Genomic DNA, 23,681 nt, shown 5'->3' with positions numbered 1-23,681 from the left:
TGATGCCGAAAAACGTGAACAGGGTTGCGGAGTTAGTCAAACAAAATGTAATTGTTGTAAAACGCCGAATGGTGAATAATTTTTTGACATCTGTGTGTTTTTTTATATATATCTGGGCAAAAAGGTTTTGAATTAATTTTGCCCCTCGGCAGTACCCTGTACGTGCCTCAGCTTTCCGCGAACAAACGGGGGAAAAGTCAACTGTCTGCTATGGTGACTTTTTGAGCCCTGAAAATTGCGTTCTGTTGGATTTTTAGATTGGTCCAGGTAACTGGAGCTACTCAAACGTTACGGCATTCTGCACGCCTATTCACTTCCACTCGCGTTAATGGACCGCTCTCCTGCCTCGTCAGTCCCACATCCACTGCATAATTAAACACAGTTTTTAAGGGAATAAATATCTATGAAGTTTAGGTCAAACTGATATGGGGGGGTATGAGTTCTCTGAAATAGTTTAAGCTCAGAACAGCTCAGTCACTGAGTATTTTCAGACGGCAGCTCAAGACCTTCCTCTTTAGAGAATATTTAGATGAACTTGTAACCCTCTGATGGTCTTACTTATGTACAGAATCTACAACGAGTGAATAAAAAGATTGTATTCATAGTTGAGGGTGAACCAGAACTGATCACGTCATCGATGGTAACTTGAAAGCACGTTGTAAGTCGCTCTGGATAAGGGCGTCTGCCAAATGCCTTAAATGTAAATGTTAAGCTGATAAAAGTTCTGACCACGTTCCACCACCTGGGAACCCTGGATCATAACATCTGATGCTGGGATTGGCTCCAGTTAGTTGAGGCCCATCATAGATGGAGCATCGCTATTATAAGACATTAGAAGTTGCGTTGCTGCATCTTGACATATGCCTGAAGCAAATTGCCCCGTGTGTGTGTGTGTGTGTGTGTGTGTGTGTGTGTGTGTGTGTGTGTGTGTGTAGGCTTCTATTGTAACCTGGACTTTTTGTTGGGGAAATTCTTATACTGACCACTTCGGAACACTTTTTCAGCTCTGGACGGAAGACTGAGGCGAATGAATGAAGGAACGGCGCTCTGCTGTTAGTCACCGTCTCGCCGCCTCCGGCTCCCCCCCGGGCTCCTTGGCTGGTCTCCAGGCCAGCGGCTGACCGCTCCCGCCCCCTCCGCTCCCCTGCAGAGGTGCTAAATGAGTGACTGTCTCGGCGAGGCGTTGGGTAAACACAGGGCCGCTGTCTCATGCCTGGCACGGTGCCACGGCCCAGCCGAAATTCACTGCCGAGCCCCTCCAGCGCCGCCGCTCTTTCGCTGCCAAGTCTCACGTGACGCAGCGGTCCCGCTGTACGGCTGCCAAGATTTCCCTTTCGGAGCCCTGCGTCACCGCGCGGCCTGCGTGCTTGTGCCGTTCGGCAGCAGGTGGAGTGGGGAGCAGCTCTGTTTATTTGTGCGGTCCCTGATGTAAAAGACATGATGATTATAAAGTATTTCGTTTACTGCCGTCGTGAGCGTTCGGCCTGTCAGAAATGTCTCTTGGAGCCACAGCAGTGTAACCGTGTTCATACCTGTTCCCAGTTATCGCCGACTGAGTGCTTGTAGGAACGTGAGCGAAATTGTTCAGCTGCACTGAATGCAGAGGACATTTCAAGCGCACAGATCCCAGCTGCTGCTTTAAAAAATGGGATCTGATTGTTTTATTTTACTAATAACCAAAATCTTAATCTTTTCTCTGCCTTTTTACAGCGTTGGATTTGCTGCCCAGTAATATTCCTTTTATTTGTGTTTTCAGCTGTAATTTCCCTTCATTTGAGTCGCATTGACTGTGAGATGAAAGGTTCTTTGGCGCACAACATGAGTTTAAATGTCTCTGCAAGTAACGTGAAACTGGGCAGTGAGGGCTAGGAAACTGAGGTAAAGGGTAGGTAGTACATTACAAACTCTTATAGGAGGGGTGACATTCCCTGGTTAAGTCTTATGGCCTGAGGATAGAACCTCCTTCTTAGCCTGTTTGGTACTCGTGCAGCGTTTGCAACGCTGCAATATGGTGCACCATGCATGCAGCAGCTGAAGATTACGGTTAGCCGTGGTATGTTTTGCGGTATTTTGTAAATACATTGTCAGTTACGTGCAACTCCCATACTGTGCAGGTGGCGCGTGGTCTGGGAGGTGATCTCCCTGATAGCAGTTTGGGGGAAAAGATGCATGCACTTTGTGGTTTTGCCGATTTGTGGTTCCTGGGAATCTGCATAGACAGTAAAATTGGACACTGAACCATGTCAAGTGGTAAATTATTTGATGAGTATAATATATGCATCTTTGGTGATTTGCTGATATTTCTATCAGCTAAAAACAGCTGTGAACGAATGAAAATGTAAAAATTGGAATCTTTCTTATAAAATGGCTTATTGGTAAAGATAAAGCACAAAGTGTTGTCAAACATTTATTGTCCCACCCCATCATACAAGCTCAAATAATTGATTATAATTAATGATGCTAAACATAGAAATAGAATGCACTGCCCAAAATGCATTTTAATTTAAATCTGCGTATTACCATTTAAAATGCTGGTTTAGATTTTGTGCCTTATTTTATAAAATTCATTGTAGGGAAATGCTTTTGAGTCCGAGGAGCTGGGTGTGGTCATCTGTGATTATCTGAGCTGATACTGTTTGTCATCCGGTATTTGCAGAAAGCTTTCTTTGTAGGCAAAGTATAAGATAAATGTATGTGTGTCACGTAGACAGCAGAATAACCAGCCCCGCCGTACCCATTGTCTCTGCGCACGTTATAGACGTGGAGGAGACGCTGCACTGGGATTCTCGAGAAACAGGTTTCAGAGTTTCACACTCTGAAAGTGAGCATATAGTTATTTTTATTTAATTGATTTTAGGAGTTATTCAATAACCAATTGTCTGTGCTTGATAAAAGATGTTTCAATTTAGTGCTGTCAGTGTATAAAATTTGCAATCGTGTACATAAAAACAAATTGCACGTTCATGAAATATATGTATGTAGAACTAAACTGGGCGAAATGCTTGCTTAATGAATTATACGTTTTTTCAATTAAATTTTCAAATACATCCAGATCCATTTAAAGTCAGTAAGCATTACAGACGGGCAAATGTCCCAACTGTTTATGGAATTTTGACTAAAAATTTAAATGAAACAAATTCCAATTTACCATGATTCTACTTTTACTTGCATTACCATAATGGTCCACCTCAGACATAAGATTTGAAAGCATGATTTTTGTTGATGTTGATATTCAGTATTTTTCTTTTTTTTTTTTTTTTTTTTTTTTTGCTTTGTCTAACTATCACTAATGAGAATAATTTAGAATCATTCTACAACAGTGTATTGGCCCTAATTTGGGAATGTTTTATCCTGAAATGTATTTGTCCCTTTTGCTGTCCCTTTATTGGATCACTTGATGTCGAGTTTCAGTGTAATATGGTTCCGCAGGCAGGCTTTGTTGTACTGTTCCTCTTCCCTTGTCATTGGAGCACAATGAGCAGCACCATACTAAGGAGGGAGGAGGTTCGTTGAGACGTCCCCAACCTGTTGAGAGAGAGAACTTGCCCCGGGGTGCATTACAGACTGGCCGATCAGTAATGGTCACATGGAGCTGTGAAATGACTCTACAAGGTGACCTCATCACCATGTTTCCTCATTGTCATCTATCAGGAAAGAAACACTGAATCCTTTCGCTTCTGTGTGCCATGTATGACTGGCCTTCTACAGATGCTGCCTGAAGGTCATGAGGTCACCTCCGATGGCAGAATGTGTTGAATGGCGTGGATCCACAATACACCGACACCGTGTCAGGGCCACGTCACTCCTAATGATGTCTTCATTGTTGGCAGAATTTTGCTCTGGTTGTAAATGAGAGAGCGTGTTTTTATGGTGGCCGAAGCGCACCGGCTTCCTCCCCTCTCCGCTGGGTAGGATTAGTTTAAACGCCGGTTCAGGAAGGGCCGTCACCTCGCGCGCTCGCTTTTAAGTTCCGTCCGGACGAAATGACCTGAGGCGCCGCAGCTCTGCTTTTCTTGTTTCGGGAGGGGGGTGGGGGGTGGAGGAAGGGGTCCCCGAGTCCCTGAACTCTGGGCCCCTTGCACTGTAAGCACAGCACAGTACGGTTTGGGAGGTGGGTCGGCGGGGGAGGGGAGGCTGTGCCTGAGGAATGTGGTATCTTGGTGAAAGGGCTTGAGCAGAACAAACGCCGCCAGTTTATTTGGTGAAGCAGAATTGCAGTTTTTTTTTTTTTTTTTTTTTTTTTTTTGTAGCTAGGGTTAGTCCTGAGTCACTGGGTCAGTATGTTACTCCCACCCCTCCCTCCCTCCCTCCCTCCTTCTCTGTAGTAATAGTTCGGAGTGGTGCTCTGCCCTGGGGTCTGCAGGGGAAACACTGGGCTCACACGGGGCAGGTAGAGACATGCAGACGTTTTCCTACCCCCAACCCAGACCCCCGCCTGTCTGCACCGAGAGGGGACGAAAAAGTCACAGTCTGCTCTGTTTCACCCGCCTGTAGGGAGTAGTACACGTAGTAAAGGGTGCAACCCAAAACATTCCAACACCTCATTCGATGGCATTGCTTGGAAAGTAGCGTCCAAACTACACTTTATTGTTCACTACTAATGAAGAGTTTATCAAATCATTGGCTTTTTTTTTTTTTTTGCTGTCTTGTATTTGCTAAAACACTAACATTTTCTAAATGTTCTCTTACATGTTAAATAAAAAGTTACTGACATCCACACAATCAAGTAGCATTATAGTATCATAAAACCTGCTCTACTGCATCTTTAGAATGTTTTTGGTTTTGTGTGTGTGAGATATATATATATATATATATTTTTTTTTTTGTGTGTGTGTGTTTTGGTAGGTGTACTAATGCACAACTTTGACTAGGTTTTGTACTGAGTTTGCACAGACCCACAATAAAATAGTTACATTTCTGCTGCCATTCGACTTCATTCCTATGAAAGGTTCGTCATTAAAACGCAAAACCTTCCCACAGCCTGTAATTTTGAATATGTAACTCATTTCTGAACAGTCAGAGGGCTGCGCCCCCCTTAGTCAGCCAATTTCACGCGCTCCTGCACTTTTAATTCACTTCAGCTCAGCCGTGCTTAATCGGCATGACAAATAATTGTACGTTTTTTTTTTTTTTTATCCACGTGTGGTCTTAATTAATAATAATAGAATCAGGGTTCTCTCCCCAGGGTGCAGCGTGTGATGGGAGCCGCGCTCCGTCGGATAAAGCGTGCGACTCCGCTCGCCCCCCCACCGGCTCGCTGGCGCTATAAATGATTCCGGGCGCCCCGCTGGGGGATCAAGTCGGCGTATTTGATGGGGATTAAAGATTGCCCGCTCCCCCGCAAGGCCAGTTTTGGTTGGCCTGCTGAGAGGGAGCCAGATTTTCAGGGTTGCGGGGCGTCACGCCATCAGTCAGACACGTCGACGGTAATCTTGTACGCAGCATTAAAGGGGCATCGCATGCGAAGAGGTGGAAGGACTTGGGGGGGGGGGGTTACAGTACTTTCCCCTCCGCGTTTAACGCTTAATAATGGCCCAGTGGGCATTGTAGGCTTTGGCCCGGCTCCAGGACTCTCATTGTCTGGGTGGTCCGCCCTGTTGCGGCACGCTTGTTCACGGAGTCGGGATGTTTTTAGGTTTCCCCCTCGTCCCACTGCATCACTGCCGACAGCCGGTAGTTTTGAAGGAGTGATGAGTTTAAAACGCACGCTGGAATGTTGCTGGAGTGTTTTGTGGCGCAGACCCTGTTGTTGTGTGAGGGAGGGCAGCCCACTCTCGTACTTTGTGCCACCCAATTGCAGTAAAAAAAAATTTTTTCTTTCTTTCTTCCAGCCCTCTTGTTTATCTGGATTTTATTTTAGTTTTTAATATCTCCTCCTTACCATAACGTAGATGGTGAAGGCTTGCCAGATGATTAGTATCTGTTATCACTGTGGTTTTGTGTCTTGGGGGGGGGCGTCCCTCCGCTTGCGCATTCAGAGGCCATTGATTCGGCCTTGGCTCGATCCACTCCTCACCCAAGGGAGCACCGTGAAGAATGGAGCTGTAGGAACAAGTTGAGAAGCTGTGTGCAAGTGTGTGTGTGTGTGTGTGTGTGTGTGTGTGTGTGTGTGTGTGTGGTGGTGGGAATGAAAAATAGTCCCTTGGCGGTCAACTTGTTTTTCCACCGCTGTAACCGCAGTAATTGTGGTTCTTTTGTGTCCCATGATCACTTTTTTTTTTTTTTTTTTTTTTTTTTTTTCCTGTTTCCTTTTCAAACCGGTCGACTACTGTTTTGCTATAATATGCTTCTGCGCTGTATGAAGAGTCGTATTTTCCGGTTCCATTTTTTTTTGCCCTGGTTTGTCTTGTGCAGCGTGAGAAGGATCGTGGAACGGCCAGGTGTATGGCGCGCATTTCCACGTCGTAACCCACCCCCACCCCTCCTCAGCTCAGCTTTTTTTTCGCATGTTGGACGTTAGACCCGCGTCTGGTCTGAGGAGGGCAAATCGCGCGCCGATCTTCTCCCGAGTCCTGCGGCTTTCGGGTAATAAAAGGCTACTTATCAAAATCAGAGCACCGCTGTCAACGTCCAACCCCACGACCAGCAATCAATTTCATCCCTCCCCCGAGGACCCGTGCAGTTAACCCTTCCGGAACTGGCTCCGGCCTGGCCGGCTTAAGCGGCAAGCCTGTATTAAACATTTATGGGAGCGCCGTAAAACACTTTGTTCAGAAGACATCAGAAGGGCTCAGATGTTGATAATCATCTCCGAATTGACTTGAGTTCCATCGCCGGGATGTTTGGAAGACTAAAGCTTGTGATTCGATTAACCCTTCTTTAGCCTGACCAGATAACTCTGTTAGCAGCTTTATTCTCGGCCTACCGGATGGGGACGAAGCAGCTGGTTGGCCTGCTGGAGACCGTGGCTGTACGTTGTGGGTTGATTGGGGTCATGTGGTTGGAGGTACATTTATGGATAAAGTGAGGCAGGTCGGGGCGGCCCGGCGATTGGGCTTAAAGGGGAGGAGGGGCAGGAGGGCGTGGTGCTGAAAAAGACAAACAGCATAGTTTTTAACATTCCTCGACTGACCACAGCCCCTCCACAAGAACAGGCATGCCTGCACTGAAAGCGCAGCAGCTCGGCCAATTTCCCATCGTTTGGTTTCTCTTTGTGTGCATTTGGGTGCGTGTTGCCGGAATATCTGTGGAAACAGACACTCTATATGGGTCAACGGATCCCAGGAGCCCCATGGTGTGTGTGTGTGTGTGTGTGTGTGTGTGTGTGTGTGTGTGTGTCACACGCTCTCATCTCCGTAATTGTGAGGTGACCGCACCAAGGGAACAAAGGTCTGTGCAACGTTCAGCCCATATTGACCTGATCTCCTGGTTCTATAGACTCTACTATAACGTATGGGGGCCAATAACCCCTCGTTCGCCAAACTCTAACTTTTCTTTATCAGTGAGGCAGATGGGTTTCAATTTAAAATGAACCAAACCTGAGCATATATAACTAAACCATACAAACCCCTCACGTGGCTTACAAAAAGCATGAGATAGTATTACTAGTTTTATGTAGACTGGTCAAAGTGCAAACTACGGACCTGTTGACCTACGTCTCCATAATCAAACTGAATCTTGCTTCTTGTCCTTTTGTGAACATGTTTAACAAAAAACCATTTGATTTGTTGAGTTTTGTGCGTCACTTTGAATTTGTCACCTTGTGTAAAATGTGTTCCGTGACCCCTTTGAATTGTTTTTGCTTTTATGGGTAAAGATTTACCGAAATGGTATAGATAAGGCCCATGAAATGTAACATATAATCTTTTGTAATAATCATTCGTAATAGTTGAAGTTTAACCAAACCCTTCAAATTGTGGGCAAGGGTCAATGGTGGTATAGAACAGGTTAATTGTGCACAAAGGTGTTCTGACGTGTTCTGACCCAGATTTTCAGAAAACGAAGAGGCAAATTAAATTCTTGCTGAATTAGTCTCATAAACTCTTTAAACCAGAGAGACTGTAATGGAAACGAGCATATGTTTAGACATTTTAATATATTGTCTTTTTGTGTGTTGGTTTTTTTTTTTTTTTTTTTTTTTAATTCATCAGACTTTGCTGGAAGCATCCTGTTTTCAGGATGGCAGCTATTTTTTCCTTTTAAGTGATTTTTTATTTTCTGTTTGGACTGACCAGAGGCCTTCCTGATGAAACCAAACCCTGCAGCCGCTAATGGCTTCCCTCCATGCCACCTCTGTTGTGATTTGCCAAAGCTTTTATAGGTTCTCCATGTGAGCTTGAAATTCCTCTTTGGCACATACCGTGCAGCCTTCTGGCCGCTATTTTCCTCTGGTCGGACCACTGACCGTCCCCTCCACCTCCGTGCCCCTGTTTTCTTCCCCTCTCACACTGCTGGTTGAACTTGGCTGTGCCGTGCAGCTGTGCCTGTTTTGGGTTGGATGGCTGGGGGGGTTGGGAGGTTTGGAATGGATGTAGTACTGTGGGGGCGTGATGTTGGTCTTAAACCCTGATACAGATGGCCCAGGTCAAGGCGAGTTGGGGGCCACAGGCAGGGAGAAAAGGGGTAAAGGTGGGGGTGGGCTGCCTGAGAGGCACAACTTTATTTAGTGTTTCCTGGAAAATGGGACCTGTGTGTACATCTGACCTCACTCTTTTCCCCCCTTCTGTCTCTCTCCATGTGTAGAATGGGAGCTCAACCTGGGCAGATGACACGGACAGTCCAAGAGGCAGAGGGGAGGCTTCCAGAGACTTTGCTAAGGTGAGCATTTGGCAGATATATTTCAGACCACACAATCAATAAAAAAAAGAAACAAAAGGCCCAACTTTTTAATGCAGATTCGTCAGTGTAAACCAGTCTACACTTGTGTTTTTATCATATGCCCTATGGCTACATATACATTGTGAATAGGTCTAAAGAACTTCTAAAATAAGTTTTTCTGACAAACAATATTCACTGAATATTAACCAGCAACTGTGCGTTAGGATCCAGTGGCAGCATCCTTTTCATCTTTTTTTTTCGTAATAGTGTTTCCTTCTGTCTCTTTAAGTGGATTTGTGGGTAATAAATTACTTTCAGGACTTCCCTCTTCCGACCAATTGTTTCATTAAAGTGGTTTCTGGCTCTGTCCCACAGCTGTATGAGCTGGACAATGACCCAAACAGGAAGGAGTTCCTGGATGACCTCTTCACCTTCATGCAGAAACGAGGTAGAGAAGCAGAAAGCCACTTAATTCCAGTTTTAACTGCTAAACACACACACACACATCCTCCTGCTGATCCTTGTTGACTGGGTTGAAGCATTAATCCGAACTGCTAACAGCCTGAAAACCCCTGGTCAACACTGGGCAGTGGTGGCCCAGTGGTTAAGGATGCTGTCCTGTAATCAGAAGGTTGCCGGTTTGAATTCAGAGCCGCTGAGGTGCCACTGAGCAAAGCACCGTCCCCACACACTGCTCCCCGGGCGCCTGTCATGGCTGCCCTCTGTCTATATTAGAGACGCAAACATTTACCGGTCTCACGATTAGATTTGATTGCAATTATTGATGCATCACAATGCGTCCCATAAATGTTCTACACTGCTTCTTGGCCCATTTGGCTAAGATCAAGTGTAGTATCTGTTCTTATCGGTTTAATATCTGATATGTCAACCATCTTAAGCGGCAAAGGGGCTTGCTTCTTCTGCTCCATGCATCGACCCAGTATTGCAGTGCCTCTGGGAGAAAGTCATTGTCATGGGCAGTTGTGGCCTAGCAGGTAAGGAAACAGACCTCACACAGGGGATGGGTTAAATGCAGAGACCACATTTCACTGTGTGCACTGGGTGCTGTGGTGTGTCACATGTGACAATCACTTCACTTATTCACTTAAAAACTATGTTATTGTGGAGTGGGTGGGGGGAAATGACATCACATTTAATCAACAAAGTGCTTGGGCTCTTACTCTTTGCTTTTGTAAACCATTGACACATATGCATTTCATCCAAATAACTATTTCACAATATTACACATTCTTCCTTTTTGTAAAATGTGTTTCACATCGACCTAAACATAGAAAACATAGCAAATAAATATTGGGGAGATCTGGAATAAATAGTCATCGCTGACTGCGCGTTTACATTGCGTTGGTGTGTGAAAGCCCCGTCTCACCCAGAAACATGTGTTGTGGGCTGCAGCGGCCAGAAACAGGAATTATACACACTTACGCCTTTCATAGCTGATTCCTTTTTATTTGTTTTATTCGGTCCGTGTTTTCCACACCGTGGAAATCTTAGGGCCCTACAGGTGAGCACAGACTGAATGTGTGTTCGCGCTTCTTCTTAAAAAAAGAAATGGCCTTGGTTTTCTAAACTCCTGGTAAGACTATAATGTCATATTGTAGATCTCGGGCCACTCCGAGACTGATAAGATCAGTTTTTTCCTCCATTCTCGCTTTGTGTGCATGTTTCGAAGGGGAAGACCAAACAAGCCTGCTTTTATTCCATTAGTTGCATGAAAATAAGTCATGGGGCGCTGCAGTCAAACTTCAACAAATTTCGACTTTGACGGCATTGCGCTCACAAGGCCACAGTGTCACGTGGAGCGATGCTGTACTGTTCGATCTCATTTTAAGCAGAAAGGGGGCAGAGCCTTCTCAAAGTCTGGGCCCCGCCTGTGGAAGCAGCTACCACTTGACACAAAACTTTCCCCTACAACCCCCTGCTTTTATATCCTGCTTTTTAAACTCATCTGTTCTCTTCACACAGACTTTAAGTCTGTGTTTTTATTAGTGGTGGGCCGTTATCGGCGTTAACGTGCTGTGTTAACGTGAGACTCTTATCGGGCGGTAAATAAAAATATCGCCGTTAATCTATTCACAAAGTTGGGTTGGGAGCTGGGTCTATACTACGCAAGCTATGATGACTTTCACCTTGATATTTTAGCGCGGATGTATACCTACCGAATTGCACTGTAGGGGGCGAGAACGAGTCTTCGAACTGTGAAATTACCACATCAAACGTGACGTGGTAACATGGATGCAGCTATTTAACTGAATAAACAGTTAGTAAATACAAGTACATTTTATTGAACATAATTTATTTTCATCACCAATTATCATAGTAGAACAGCTTTCTCAAGCAGTTTGTGATTCATTTTGGAAACAGGAGATGAGCCCCTGGTCTAATGCGCCACCTGGCTTGAGAAACCCGTTCTCAAAGACTTACTTTTAGTCATTATTTGGGTAGCACACATATTCTGAATGCCTTCGGCAGAATTCAAATGAGCCATTTTAATCTAGATTAATTCCAAGATTACAGTGAAATAATCTAGATTTAAAAAATTAATCTATGCCCACCACTAGTTTTTATTTAGATCTCTTCAGACCTCCCTATCTTTTACATTTTAAAGGTTTGATCCTATTATTATACTTTATCTTCTTTTGAATAAATATTTATAGATTTATTTATCCCTATTTGTCGCTTCTACTGTCCATGTATTTTACTGTGTTTGTCCTTTTATGCCTGTACATCACTTTGGTGCAGTGGAACTGCTGTTTTTAAAGTGCTCTAGAAATGAAGTTGACTTGTACTCAGATCAGGCAGCCACAGTCGCTACTTTTTTACAAGACTTTAACAGGATTGTCTCTGCACAAATCTGGTTACAGAAAAATTTCTTTTCATTACATTCTGGATGCAGTGTAAATGCAGCATAGCACTATATCATTGTTATTATGATATGTACATACAGCGTATGTGTTTATGCATTTAGTGAGCAGATGAGCCGGTTTAGAGTGACTGATGAGATTGAGAGGCCATGGGAAATGCAAAGTGACCAACTGTCACATGCACGTTAACATCTCTGAAATCTGGACACGGTGGCTCTGGTTACTTGGACGGATAGAGGTATTTGTCAAACGGGGGTTTTCCATCATGGAAACGAAGCAGGACTATGTGGGTGAGGAGGGGAAATGAGTGAGAAATGAAGAGAAATGTGGATTAATGAGTGTAGAAACTCGTTTGTTGGTCATTTGGTCTTGCTGAATTGCTGATGAGTTTAAAAATGGTGTAAACCATGTGACCTTCACAGTCATCAGAGTTAGCGGAACATTGTGTGAGATGACTTATTGGAACTCTAAATGAACACCTAATGCCTATAGTTACCTGTGAGTCAGCTGTAGTGCACTGGCTCTCTCGCTCTCATTCTCGCCATAGAACTTAGACATTTTATATTCATTCATGCCATTTAGCAGACGCCCCTCTTCAAAGCAACTTACAATCAGTAGTTACAGGGACAGTCCCCCTGGAGACACTCAGGGGTTAAGTGTCCTGCTCAGGGACTCAATGGTAGTAAGTGGGATTTGAACCTGTGACTTTGCGGTCACCTGGTTCACAGGCGGGTGTCTAACCCACCAGGCTACTACCACCCCAAGAGAACAAATTGCGTGGCTGACTTCCCACTCTGTCACTTGAGTGTGAATGTGTGTGTGTGTTTTCCTCTACCAGTTTCAAGATTCACTCTCTTGCCCATTTATTGTGAAATAAAATTAACACGTGTGTGTGTTTTTATGTTTTTTTTTTTTTTTTTTTTTTTATTTTAGTTGTATGATCACAGAACCAACATTCCTTGGTCAGAGTTTACCTTCTTTTTGTCACCGTGTTCAGAATATGGGCCGGTGTGTGTTGGTGCCCACCCCTCTCCACCCCCACCCCGAGAATGCCAGCAGCCATCCGTCGTTGAGAAACAGGAAATAGAGGAAGGAAATGTGTGTGAGAATCCTGCTTCCTGCTTTTATGTCATTTAATGTGCGCGTCTGTGTGTTTCATCGTTGTGAGCCGTGTTCTCGGCTCCTCCACGTCCAGGCAGATGGAGGCGTTGGCTTTAGTCTGGGGGAGGGCGGCAGCGGTGATGGGACTGCAGGCGGGGATAAGAGGGTCTAGCGCAGCAGCCTGTGGTCTGTCAGCAGCGACCACTTCAGATGATTAATGAGCAGGGCTGTGATGGGCAGAGTGAGTGTGAGAGAGACTTCTGTTCTGAGATTTTAAAGGGGACTGGTGGGGGGGTGGTGGTGGTAAAGGAAGATTGACAAGAGCCACGGGGGGGGGATAAGACGTGTGTTTTAAAGCGTTTTAAAACCGAAGAAGACCCCCATAAGAAGTTTGTGTTGACGTCAATGAAATGTTCGTGCTGACATCAATTACTGAGGTAATGGGTGTGGCATGTGCACGTAGAAAATGAATGCTGAAAACTATTTTATCTCTCACATACACACACATATGTATATAATCCATGAATTTATTTTCCCTGTGGGGAGGACACTGACTGGGTTCTACATTTCAGGAGCACCATGTAGGACCATTTCAGGTTTTAATATTTAATATAAGGGTCATTATTTATTTGCAGAATCAATTAACAAGTCAGGGATTGTTATTACCATGTGGAATAGGATTTGTGAATTATATTGCTTTGGTATTTTACGTAATATACATTGGAGGTGGACACTGTTATTGTAGAAAATGTCTGGAAGCAGTATGGAGATGACTCGATTTCTTGACTCTCCGTACTGTTCGAGTGAGGTGACTGCCTGGTTTTTAAATCATTCCCAGGCTGTCAGCCATGTTTGCCAGCTAGAGGCCACATGTGCATCGCAACGGTAACTGAGGCGTGGGAACAGTGGGCGCCCAGCGGGGAGACGCGAGGAAGCCCCCAGAGCTCAGCACAGACCCTCCACTCTGTCCTCACCAATTACACCATGAATGGACTCTGGGGGATCTGTGTGTGTGTTATGCTGGCCAGTACACACACACACACACACACACACACACACACACTCACACACATACCATGGACTGTACAATGGGAGTGTTTACTCATCCCTCGCCTTTGCCGTCTTGTTTAAAGTGTCTGTTACAATGTGAGGAAATGCCAGAGCATCTGCACTTCAGTGTCTGGTGTTCTGATGCCGCCTGGCAAAAACGCTTCTAGGAATGTTCCTACACATTATTCTTTTTTTTCTATTTAAGATTTGGTGAGTGTGTCTTTTTGTCTCTTGTATTTGGAATACCAGATGTACACATGAAGAAGGTACAACCACCCAATCCCATTTTTACTTATTAAATTCATGCTAAAACTGGAATCGTAAAATACTTTTTACTTCAATTAATAATAATTTAAAAAAAACAAAAAAAAAACCTGGTTGGCCAGAAAACCAAAATTGTCAATGAGGTAAAATGAAATAACTCGAGCTTTTTGTTCTCATTTAATTTACCCTAATTTACTCAGAAGAATAAAAGATGAATAAATCTGTCCTGCATTCTTTCTTTTACTTCAGATTAGTAGGTTACTGCTTTTGTAATGACCTCTGACCATTTGAAGCTCAGTAAATTTTATCAGTTGTAAAAAAGTAAAACTTTTTTGTGCGTGTGTTCTGTGAGGTGGGTTCTTCACCGTTTTTTTTTTTTTTTTTAAATGACTTTTGTCATATCAGATCCAAAACTCACCGTTTCTGGTTTTTCTTTCTTTTGTTCTGTTTATTGCGCTACAGTTACAGAGACTGAAACCTGATAAGAGTGTGAGGGCAGGGCTGGTGGGTGGGGGTTGGGGTGGTGCAGGATTAAGGGTCCCTCTTGTCCTGCAGGATGATTAATGAGCCCCCCTAAAAACTCGGAGGCCGCGCTGACGGACGGCAGACGAGGGGGAGCGACTGCCGCGTGTCTGTGGAGTGAGGAATGAAAAGAACAGACGGGGAAAAATGAGGGAGATGGACAGGGGAGTGAGGGGAGGCAGCAGGCCGGGCCGAGAGGAAACTGGCCTTCAGCCTTTCATTCCCGCTGGCTGCAACAATACAGCAGGTCAAGACTGACCCCTCAGTAGCTCCCCCCCAACACACACACACTGTAGTTCATAATACACCCTATATCATTTTTTAAATAAGAATCTGTGTTCTCTACGAAGTCGAGTAAGTAATAAAATTAAGGTTGAACAGGAAAGGGTCTTCATCCCATGCAAAATAACAAAAGATGCCAAGTGGGCTTGAAAAGGATCAGACTCAATTATAATCTTATTATAAAGTGATTTTTGTTTTTGTGGTACATCGTGGTGCACAGCACACGGTGACCCAAAGATGTGTGTCTTCTGTATTTAACCAATCACCTTGAGACCAGTCCTGACAAGTTGTCGGAGAATGTCTTTTAGGCCACTATTGTGTCCAAGTAGACTGCAGAAATAAGGTGGTGGGGAGGTGCTTGTCTGAACTGAAAGAATGATCAAGACAAAGGACTTGAATGACTGCTGCCTGTTTTCCTGAAGTAAAAAGGAAAAAAAAAAAAAATTGAGTTTTACCATGTACACACACACACACACACTCTTTCTCTCTCTCGTGTGTGTGTGTGTGTGTGTGTGTGTGTGTGTGTGTGTGTGTGTGTGTGTGTGTGTGTGTGTGTGTGTGTGTGTGTGTGTGTGTGTGTGTGTGTGTGTGTGTGTGTGTGTGTGTATATATATATATATATATATATATATATATATATATATATATATATATGAATCTCACAAATACTCAGAGAGAGAGAGAGGGGTGATTAATTGAATGTAATGATTCACGTGACCCAGAGGAGGCATTTTCCAGTGTGCTGCCCCAGCCCTGACCGATACAGTTACGCAGCACAATGCACTGTTTATACCGGGGAGTTATGGCGCACTGAGCGCCGCATGGCAAGATGAATGGCTGCTGGGATAATTGGCTCCAGTGTTCCTGGCTGCGGCTCCGACGGCAGTGTGGGGCTTGGTTTGGCCGATGGAGCATGAATAGTGCCCTCCGCTCCATCCATATGGTGCTTTTTTTTTTTTTTTTTTTTTTTTTTTTTCCTCTCTGGCCAACAAGCCGGGGCTATTGATCACCTCCGCTTGGGTTCGGATGGTCAGCTGATGGCTTTATCTGCATTGATTTTGGAGCAGTGATCTGAGCTAATGACAGCAGATGGGGACGGGGAGCATGGGGGTCTCTGCCTTCACCTGTCACCCACTTTTATCCACCTGTGCCCTCTCCTAGTCCTTTCCCCTCTTTTCATCTCTATGGTCACTGCTGGAGTTACCATAGCAGCGAGTGAGTGGACCAGCTCGGGTTTCCTGATACTATCATCTCGTCAAAGCCAATCATGTGTTCACCATCTCTCCTGTTCCCTGTCTGTCTATATTATCCACATGTTTTTTAATTAACTTCAAATATAGTCATCGTGTGTCTGTCCCCCGCAAAGTAGGGGTGTCCGATGTGTATCGCCTACACACGTTCAGCACAACACAAGCTAAACTAGTTACAATTAGTAAACACGAAGGGAATAAAACCACTTTAAAATCTGCCCCGTGCTGACTAGCAACTTTGTGCTTTCATGTGTCTTCTTGCTGGCTGGGATTTTGAAGCCACTTTCAGACGTGAGGAATAAGCTGAGAAGCGATGATTAACATGTCTGATCGACATTCGACTGCTCCCATTAAAGGTCGCCACAGCGGATCAACTGGTGTAGTTTTACGCCAGATGACCTTCCTCGGGCAGCCCTCCCCGGGACTGGCACCAAGAAATACACTGTCACATGTTGTCCCCGTGGAATAAAGCTTTGGATGTTGTGACATTCTGTGATGGGACTCATTAACATTTTGGTCTGGTCTGATATTCCTCTAAAATAGTCAAAAGAGCCAAATGATTGCAGTTCTGCCATTAAAATAGTTTGGTTATTTGCCTAGTGAGCGTGCGACTCCCAGAAAATATTGGCATGATATTTAACACCAATGGCAATGTTCACTGCTGGTCAAAGCTGAGGGACGGAGACTTGGATTACTGTCTCACTTTCCTGCCATTCACCCCCCCACGCCTCGTCCCTCTAGATGACCCGTCTTTATGACCCGAGAGCGGAGAGTCGTGTTTCTCCCTCTTCAGCCCTTCTCCTTCACCTCACTTATCTAATCAAGTCTAATGCCATTAAGCTCTCGCCATCTCATTTGCAGACATCCATCTTTTTTAGCGGTCTTCACGTGCACCGTTCATCTTCATATCCACGATTATGCATCATTTATAGCAGACTGGCGTCTTGCAGGCTCACAGTCTCCCTTTCATTAAATTAAATGACTATGTACATGATTAATAACCTGCTGGTATTTAATATGCAATGTTCTTTGTTGGGGTTGCAGCCTCCAGTGTAAACACATATGCGTGTGCATTTATAAATATTTCCTACCACTTGATATGAATTGGTCAGTCATGTGACTTCCCCCCTCTCCCCCTTTCTGGCTATACATAGCGAATTCCAGAGCACGTTACCTTTTATGTCCCTCCTTGGGCATTAAAAATAAAACAAACCCGCGCTCGCACGGCGGCCTGGATAATGCCTGGCGTACCCTCAATGGCAGCTGTGTGTGTGTTGTGCGTTTGTGCTGAACTGTGGTACGGGACCAGAAAGGAGTCACGTGTTGGTGTGTTGGTCAATGTGGAACACACACACACACACACACACATTACAGTGAGGTGTGAACGACCCCTCCCCCTTCTCATACCTCCACCTTGTTCATTCAGCTTTCATCCTTCCTCTTCCTTATCGCAGGAAGGCTGTGAAACCGCACACCTCCACCGGCGCAAAACATTCATTTCCCGTGTCCTCTGGACTGCTGTCGCTCACCAGACCTTTTAATTATTTACAGAATGTCAGTAATGTGAAATCAGCGATATTTCGTTTAGTAGCCTGGGGGGGGTCAGGGCCAACATATTGATTTATTATAAGCACGTATCATGCGAACAGCTGTTTTGAGCTAAAAAATAGATCAGAGGTCATGTGTAACGACATCTTCCATCCTCTTTTTAGTTTGTGTATGGTTTTAATGTATAATATTTTGTTTGTACCTATCAGAGGTGTGTGTGTTTTTTGCTTTCTCATCCATCTGTCTGTCCCCTTATCTCCTGTATGCTCCCAATGGCAGATCAGTAGCTGTTGACAATGCTGAGATCTGTGGCAGGTCTCTTAGGGTTAAGGTGTTGGACAACTGTCCCCTCTTTCTCTCTCTCTCTCACTCACACACACACACACACACACACACACATACTGAGGAGCAGAGTCTTTCGGCCAAATCACTTCCCACCATCGTGACCCCTGACCTCAGCTGCCATTAATCACTAGGCTCCTGATGGTGCAGTCCCATGGGGAAAATCAGGCCATGCAAAGCATGATGGGAGGCCTGCAGCCGATTACAGTGATCTTCAGGGATCTGATCCCTGCCAGTGTTCAACACAGTTAGCTTCTGGTCGTGGTTACTGATGCCTTAAACCGAAGCGAGTGCGCGAGAGTGTGTGTGTGTGTGTGTGTGTGTGTTGAGAGAGAGAGTGAGAGTGTCACATGCAAACATCTGCATTCGTTGTCATTATTGATAAATGTAAACTGTTATTCAGTATGCAATAGGAGTTACTTCCGCTAATTAATTGCACCAACTTTCAGTTATTGAGACTATCATTTTCACACAGCTGTTTGTGCTTGAAAAAAAAATATACGGCCAATGGGTAGCACAGTACTGGTTTGGAAAAACACTTTTAACACCTCAGTTCTGATCATTTTACCCAAAGGTTCCTGTTTTCGTCTTTGTATTTTTTTACATTTTTTTTTTTTTTAAACTTACTTTTTCTCCTTTAATGTCTTTAAATCCATAAAGCAACCTTGCTTATTTTTATATTATAATGAGTGACTCGCTACTCTGGACAGGATGAATAGTGTTTATATCAGTGGTCACCAATGGAGGCATTTAGTCTGAATTAAAACGCTAAATGCCGGCCTGCCAACACAGCGCTTTGCTCTGTTGTGCATTATCTGTGAGCAGCTCTTTGTCCATTGGGATGTGTGTGTGAGTGAGAGAGGGGAAAAAAACAGGGCTTCTTGCTGACCTGCACTTTAATTCAGACATCAATAACCCCTGGCTGACCCCTGACCTGAGCGTTTGTACTAATTGTTTGATGCAGGATTGATGTATATGTTGCGGGTTGATAGAGTATCGGTACACAGTTATTGTGCCGGACCTCACTGCCTGATGTGGCCCAATCAGGCACTGTGTTTCTGCCGCTGCAGTCACTTCTGTATGACTGAACCGATCAGGAACTTGGTTTGTGTCATTGACTAAATAGACACTTTTTTTTTTTTTTTTTAAGTGTAGTTGCTGGGGGGGAATTGCCGGCCGAACACAATTTTCCTATCATTTAAAGTCCAGCAGAAGCTATTGTTGGACTTCATCAAGGTCTGGTGGTATTATAACTGATATGAGAAATGTGTGATCCAGAATATAGCAGTGTCACGTTTCCAGCTACCCACCAGCCTGCAAAATTACATAAAGATGAAAAAGTGGCTACACACATGGTTAGCTTGTAAAGCTAATTAACTAATAAAAAAACAGTGTAGTATCTGGGTAATTGCTGTATAAAGCAAATCCTGAAATTGCAATACTATGCTTAGGTGATTATTTATTTTTTTTTTATATATATTTTTTAAAATATTTTGTATGTAATTTGACCCTACCATGACAGGGTTGAACAGGTTAGCTCCTGGTTACTCTGGTAATGGATTTAATTTTGGCGTAGGAGGATGTGCCAGTATTAGGCCTCATGGAACAAAAGTGGCTTCCAGCCCCTCCCTTATCACAGGGTGTAAGCGCCAGCAGGTGAGGCTGCTGTGTGAGTGGATTTACTGCATGCAATCCCCTAAATGAGCTTCATTATAGCGGCCTACAGGCCTCAACCCCCCCCAGTCTGAAGATTAGCGGCTGTGGTCAATCCCGGCACCATGCTGGGGCACCTGATTCCGGCGATGATGTTGAGGACCGAATTCCACACATGATGGTGCTGTTGTACACAGATTTACACAGTTTTTGAATAGTAATATGACAAATGAGTCGGTTGTGATTTGAACTGCATTTTTTAATTTACATAATTTGAACTAATATTTCTGTATTACGGTATTTCTGCATTTATTCCTCCTTGTCGATCTCTGTACAATTCTTATGTCTTTTGTTGAATTGTCATATTTAGCTAATTCCGTTTATACTCCATGTGAGACTCCAAGTTATGTTCCCCTATAGCAACAAGATCAAATCTGTTCCGAATAGACGGTGTTAGTAGCTTGGTTTTGTTGACAAACTGGTTATTTAAGGCTGATTTTTATGTTAAGAAAAAAAGAAAAAAAATCCCTAAATTTGCAAATTCCCACCAACTCGTTCCTATCTGTGATCTGTAATGCTAAATATCTGAGTCGTAGATGAGCTGCACCCAGCCAAAGTGCAGAACCTGGGATGGTGGAAAGGGGCGGGACTTTTAAAATTACCCGTAGTTTGAATTTAGCCGTAGTTGTGTTTTCTACTAAAAAACTACATCCGATTTGAGGGTCTCAAGTGTCCTCGTGTTCCCCCAGGCACCCCTGTGAACCGCATCCCCATCATGGCGAAGCAGGTGCTGGACCTGTACATGCTGTATAAACTGGTGACTGAGAAGGGCGGCCTGGTGGAGGTCATCAACAAGAAGATCTGGAGGGAGATCACCAAGGGCCTGAACCTGCCCACCTCCATCACCAGCGCAGCTTTCACTCTCCGCACACAGTAAGGGTTCACACACACACACACACACACACACACACACACACACACACACACAGAGAGAGCTATATAATCTCTCTTGTGTTACCTTCGTTTGTGGCCTTCAGCCTTCCTGTCTTTTGTTTACCCCTTTTTTTCTTTTCGCATTCCATCCATTACATCACCAATGTGAGGATGGTATTGATTGCATTGATTTATTGATTCAGGGGTCAGGGTTCACAATGTGCCCCCACCCCCCCCACACACGCACACAGACACACACACTTATAATGATTTGTTTTTGTTTGATTTTACTTATTTATTTTCTCCCTGTTCCTCCGTAATCCTCCACGCTCTCTATTTCTCTCCCACTCTGACTCCCACAGTGCTCCACAGCATTATTTATTACCTGGGTATTGTAAAGCCACTTTATGTATTTTTAATGCCAGAGTCACTCCTTATTCTTGTCTAATGGACTGACCTGCGCTCAGCACATTGATTGATTGGAAACGTCCTCTCCGTTATGCGCACAGCGAGCGTTCAGGAAACGCCCAGGCTGGGAATTGGGCCTGGCTGCGGTGGTGTTAATGAAAAACGCAAGACAGAATTGCAGTTTCTTTTTTTATTTATTTATTTATGTATTATTTGCTATCCTCCCCACTGTAGGGTTATTAGCGTTGTGAACGTACTGAACGCTTGTTGTTTCCGTGACTACCTGTTTGACCCCATGCAGATATATGAAGTATCTGTACCCATACGAGTGTGAGAGGAAGGGCCTGAGCTCCCCCAGTGAGCTGCAGGCGGCCATCGACAGCAACCGGAGAGAGGGCCGCCGGCCGAGCTACAGCAGCAGCCTGTTCCGCTTCTCCCCGTCCCCCAGCGCCGCGCCCCACATCCTCTCACCTCCCAAGATGCACCTGTCCGGCCTGAGTGCCGGAGCTGCAGGGGCCCTTAATGGCCTCCAGGTGTCTGGAAATGCCTCTCTTAAAAAAGGTACAGTTTCATTGCAAAGCAAAGTGCTATACTGGATATTACTGGGCATTTAATTATTTTGTTATTAATAGGGTTTAGAGTGATTAAATACCGCCCCCTAGCGACCAAACAGTTTATTGCTGCAAGAAATTATTTTACTTCTAGATAATTTTTAGTTAAATTGCAGGTATATGGTGGGTCCATCATTGTACCAGCACTTTCCAGCCTCACATCTGCTTATTGTGGTTTAATTGGCAGGTGTCAAGAGCTGTAGCTGTTATATTTCCCTATATTAACTATTAAGATGGACTTTAGTTTGATTTTAGAACTGTGTACCTTGATGTGTCCATGCTGTAACAATTAGTGGCCTTGTCATTATGTTGTCACAGATTATTGAGCTATCAGCGCCACCTAGCTGATGTTTTTCACACTTGTTACTTTGGGGAAATTAAATACTTTTTGTCTCATAACCTTGTGTGTGTGTTTTATATATATTAATAAAATTTTTTGGGGGGGGTTCCTGTTTGTCTCCTGTTCACAGAGGAGGTAAGCCCATCCTTGCTGGCCACTCGTCCCTCTTTGCCCATAGCCCTGGGTCCACAGCAGGTGGCTGGGCTGGCGCGTGCCGCCACGCTGGAGCAGCTGCGGGAGAAGCTGGAGACTGGCGTGGGTGAGGGTCCCGAGCGGAAGATCGCCCGCCTGGCGGAGGAGCAGCAGAGACTCATGCAGCAGGCGCTGCAGCACAACCTGCTGGCCATGGCCTCACAAATGCCCATGAACCTGCGTCTGGGCATCCCCCGCGGTTAGTGGCCATCGCCCCAACCTGTCCCCACTTCCACACCCTCAAACCTTCAAACCAGTCCTCATACCAGCAGATATAGATTTAAGGGTTGCATGGCTCTAGAAGAATTTTGTCCAGATTAACCTCCCCAACGCTTTTCAGTTGTGTTGGTGTGTGTGGCCCCTCTGAAATGTATATTGGGGGATAGTCTCAGTTCAGTGCCCTTTTCAGTTTGTTTTTTTTTCTTTGGAAATGGGTTTCCCTATAACTGCTTTTTACTATCATCAAAACAGGAGGAAATGTTTTGATTGTAACATCTCTGACAGGGAGTTTCATGAAATAAAACCATGTGGAAATCGCATGTGGCAACTTCATAAATCCCTCCTGTGTTTGCAACTCACAGGCAGATTGGTTCTTCACGTCCTTACATTTGTCTCAAATTTGCTGGTAAATAGTTCCCCGTTTTCTGTGCTGCCTAGCTGCTTAACAATAATCTGATAAACTGTCTCTCAGAACCGCAGGGTCCCCACATTGAGAACCTTTTGCTCTGCATTGTGTAGTGCAGAAAAATGTTGAGTTTGCCTTTTTTCTCTGTCTCTCTCTCTCTCTCTCTCTCTCTCTCTCATCGGTCCTTTCCAGATGAGAAGCAGGATTTGTCTCTGAGCATCACGACCTCTGGAGCGGCCAGCATCAGTGTGTCTGTGGAGGTCAATGGGACCATCTACTCAGGTACTACACACTTATAGGTGACATTCCTAATGACTAATAGTGACTGATCTCTTTCTACAGTCTTTCTAACCTCCTTTTAGATGTGTATTCACACTTTTAACGTTCACTCTCCCACCTCTGTAGGAACTCTGTTTGCCCAGAGGTCTGCAGCTGCTTCCATCTCCACCGCAGCCACGGTGCCCTCGACCGTTCCCAGCTTCAGTTTTCCCTCCTCCACCCACAGCCCCACTTCCACTTCCTCCGCGAAGGGGCCCAGTTCAGCTGAGCCTTCCACCAGCGGCTCCCCCTAACTTCAATCGGAGTCCCATGCTGATCCGGCTTCTCTTTGCAGCCTGGTACATCCAGTTATTAAGAAACAAGGAAAAATCTGAACTGTTGCACAACCAATACCTCAGTACTCCTGTCAAATTTGGCTGTTCACAGACGCACAAAACGACTACAAAACATCTGTGGGTATTATGCATGCAAACATTCTCACACATTCTCTTATCTATTGGTTTCACACATGCACGCACACACGCACGCACGCATACTCAAGCCAACAGTGCACGGTCTGGAGGAAAATGCTTAACACAATCAGTCTATTCAGCCAAATCACACTGACAGGTGTTCATAACTGAACTTGAAAATGTTTTTCAC

At 44.7% G+C, this 23,681-nt stretch overlaps 1 protein-coding gene and 1 pseudogene across 1 annotated transcript in view; both read left to right on the top strand.

The window, feature by feature from the left end:
- Nucleotides 1-23,373, top strand: part of LOC114766207 (AT-rich interactive domain-containing protein 3B-like) — a 32,963-nt gene extending 9,590 nt beyond the window's left edge. Inside the window, exons 3-9 of the mRNA XM_028956860.1 lie at nucleotides 8,683-8,757; nucleotides 9,133-9,205; nucleotides 20,401-20,584; nucleotides 21,294-21,553; nucleotides 22,074-22,334; nucleotides 22,953-23,042; nucleotides 23,166-23,373. Of these exons, the coding sequence (XP_028812693.1) occupies nucleotides 8,683-8,757; nucleotides 9,133-9,205; nucleotides 20,401-20,584; nucleotides 21,294-21,553; nucleotides 22,074-22,334; nucleotides 22,953-23,042; nucleotides 23,166-23,332 (1,110 nt within the window). The 3' untranslated portion in view covers nucleotides 23,333-23,373. The remainder of the gene's footprint in view (nucleotides 1-8,682; nucleotides 8,758-9,132; nucleotides 9,206-20,400; nucleotides 20,585-21,293; nucleotides 21,554-22,073; nucleotides 22,335-22,952; nucleotides 23,043-23,165) is intronic.
- On the top strand, nucleotides 9,574-9,731 carry LOC114766458 (uncharacterized; annotated as a pseudogene).
- Nucleotides 23,374-23,681: the final 308 nt, after the last annotated feature.

The sequence above is a fragment of the Denticeps clupeoides genome, chromosome 16, assembly GCF_900700375.1.
Source record: "Denticeps clupeoides chromosome 16, fDenClu1.1, whole genome shotgun sequence".
NCBI lineage: Eukaryota > Metazoa > Chordata > Actinopteri > Clupeiformes > Denticipitidae > Denticeps > Denticeps clupeoides.
Note: the sequence above shows the minus strand (reverse complement) of the source record. Positions and strands in the feature narration are given on the sequence as shown.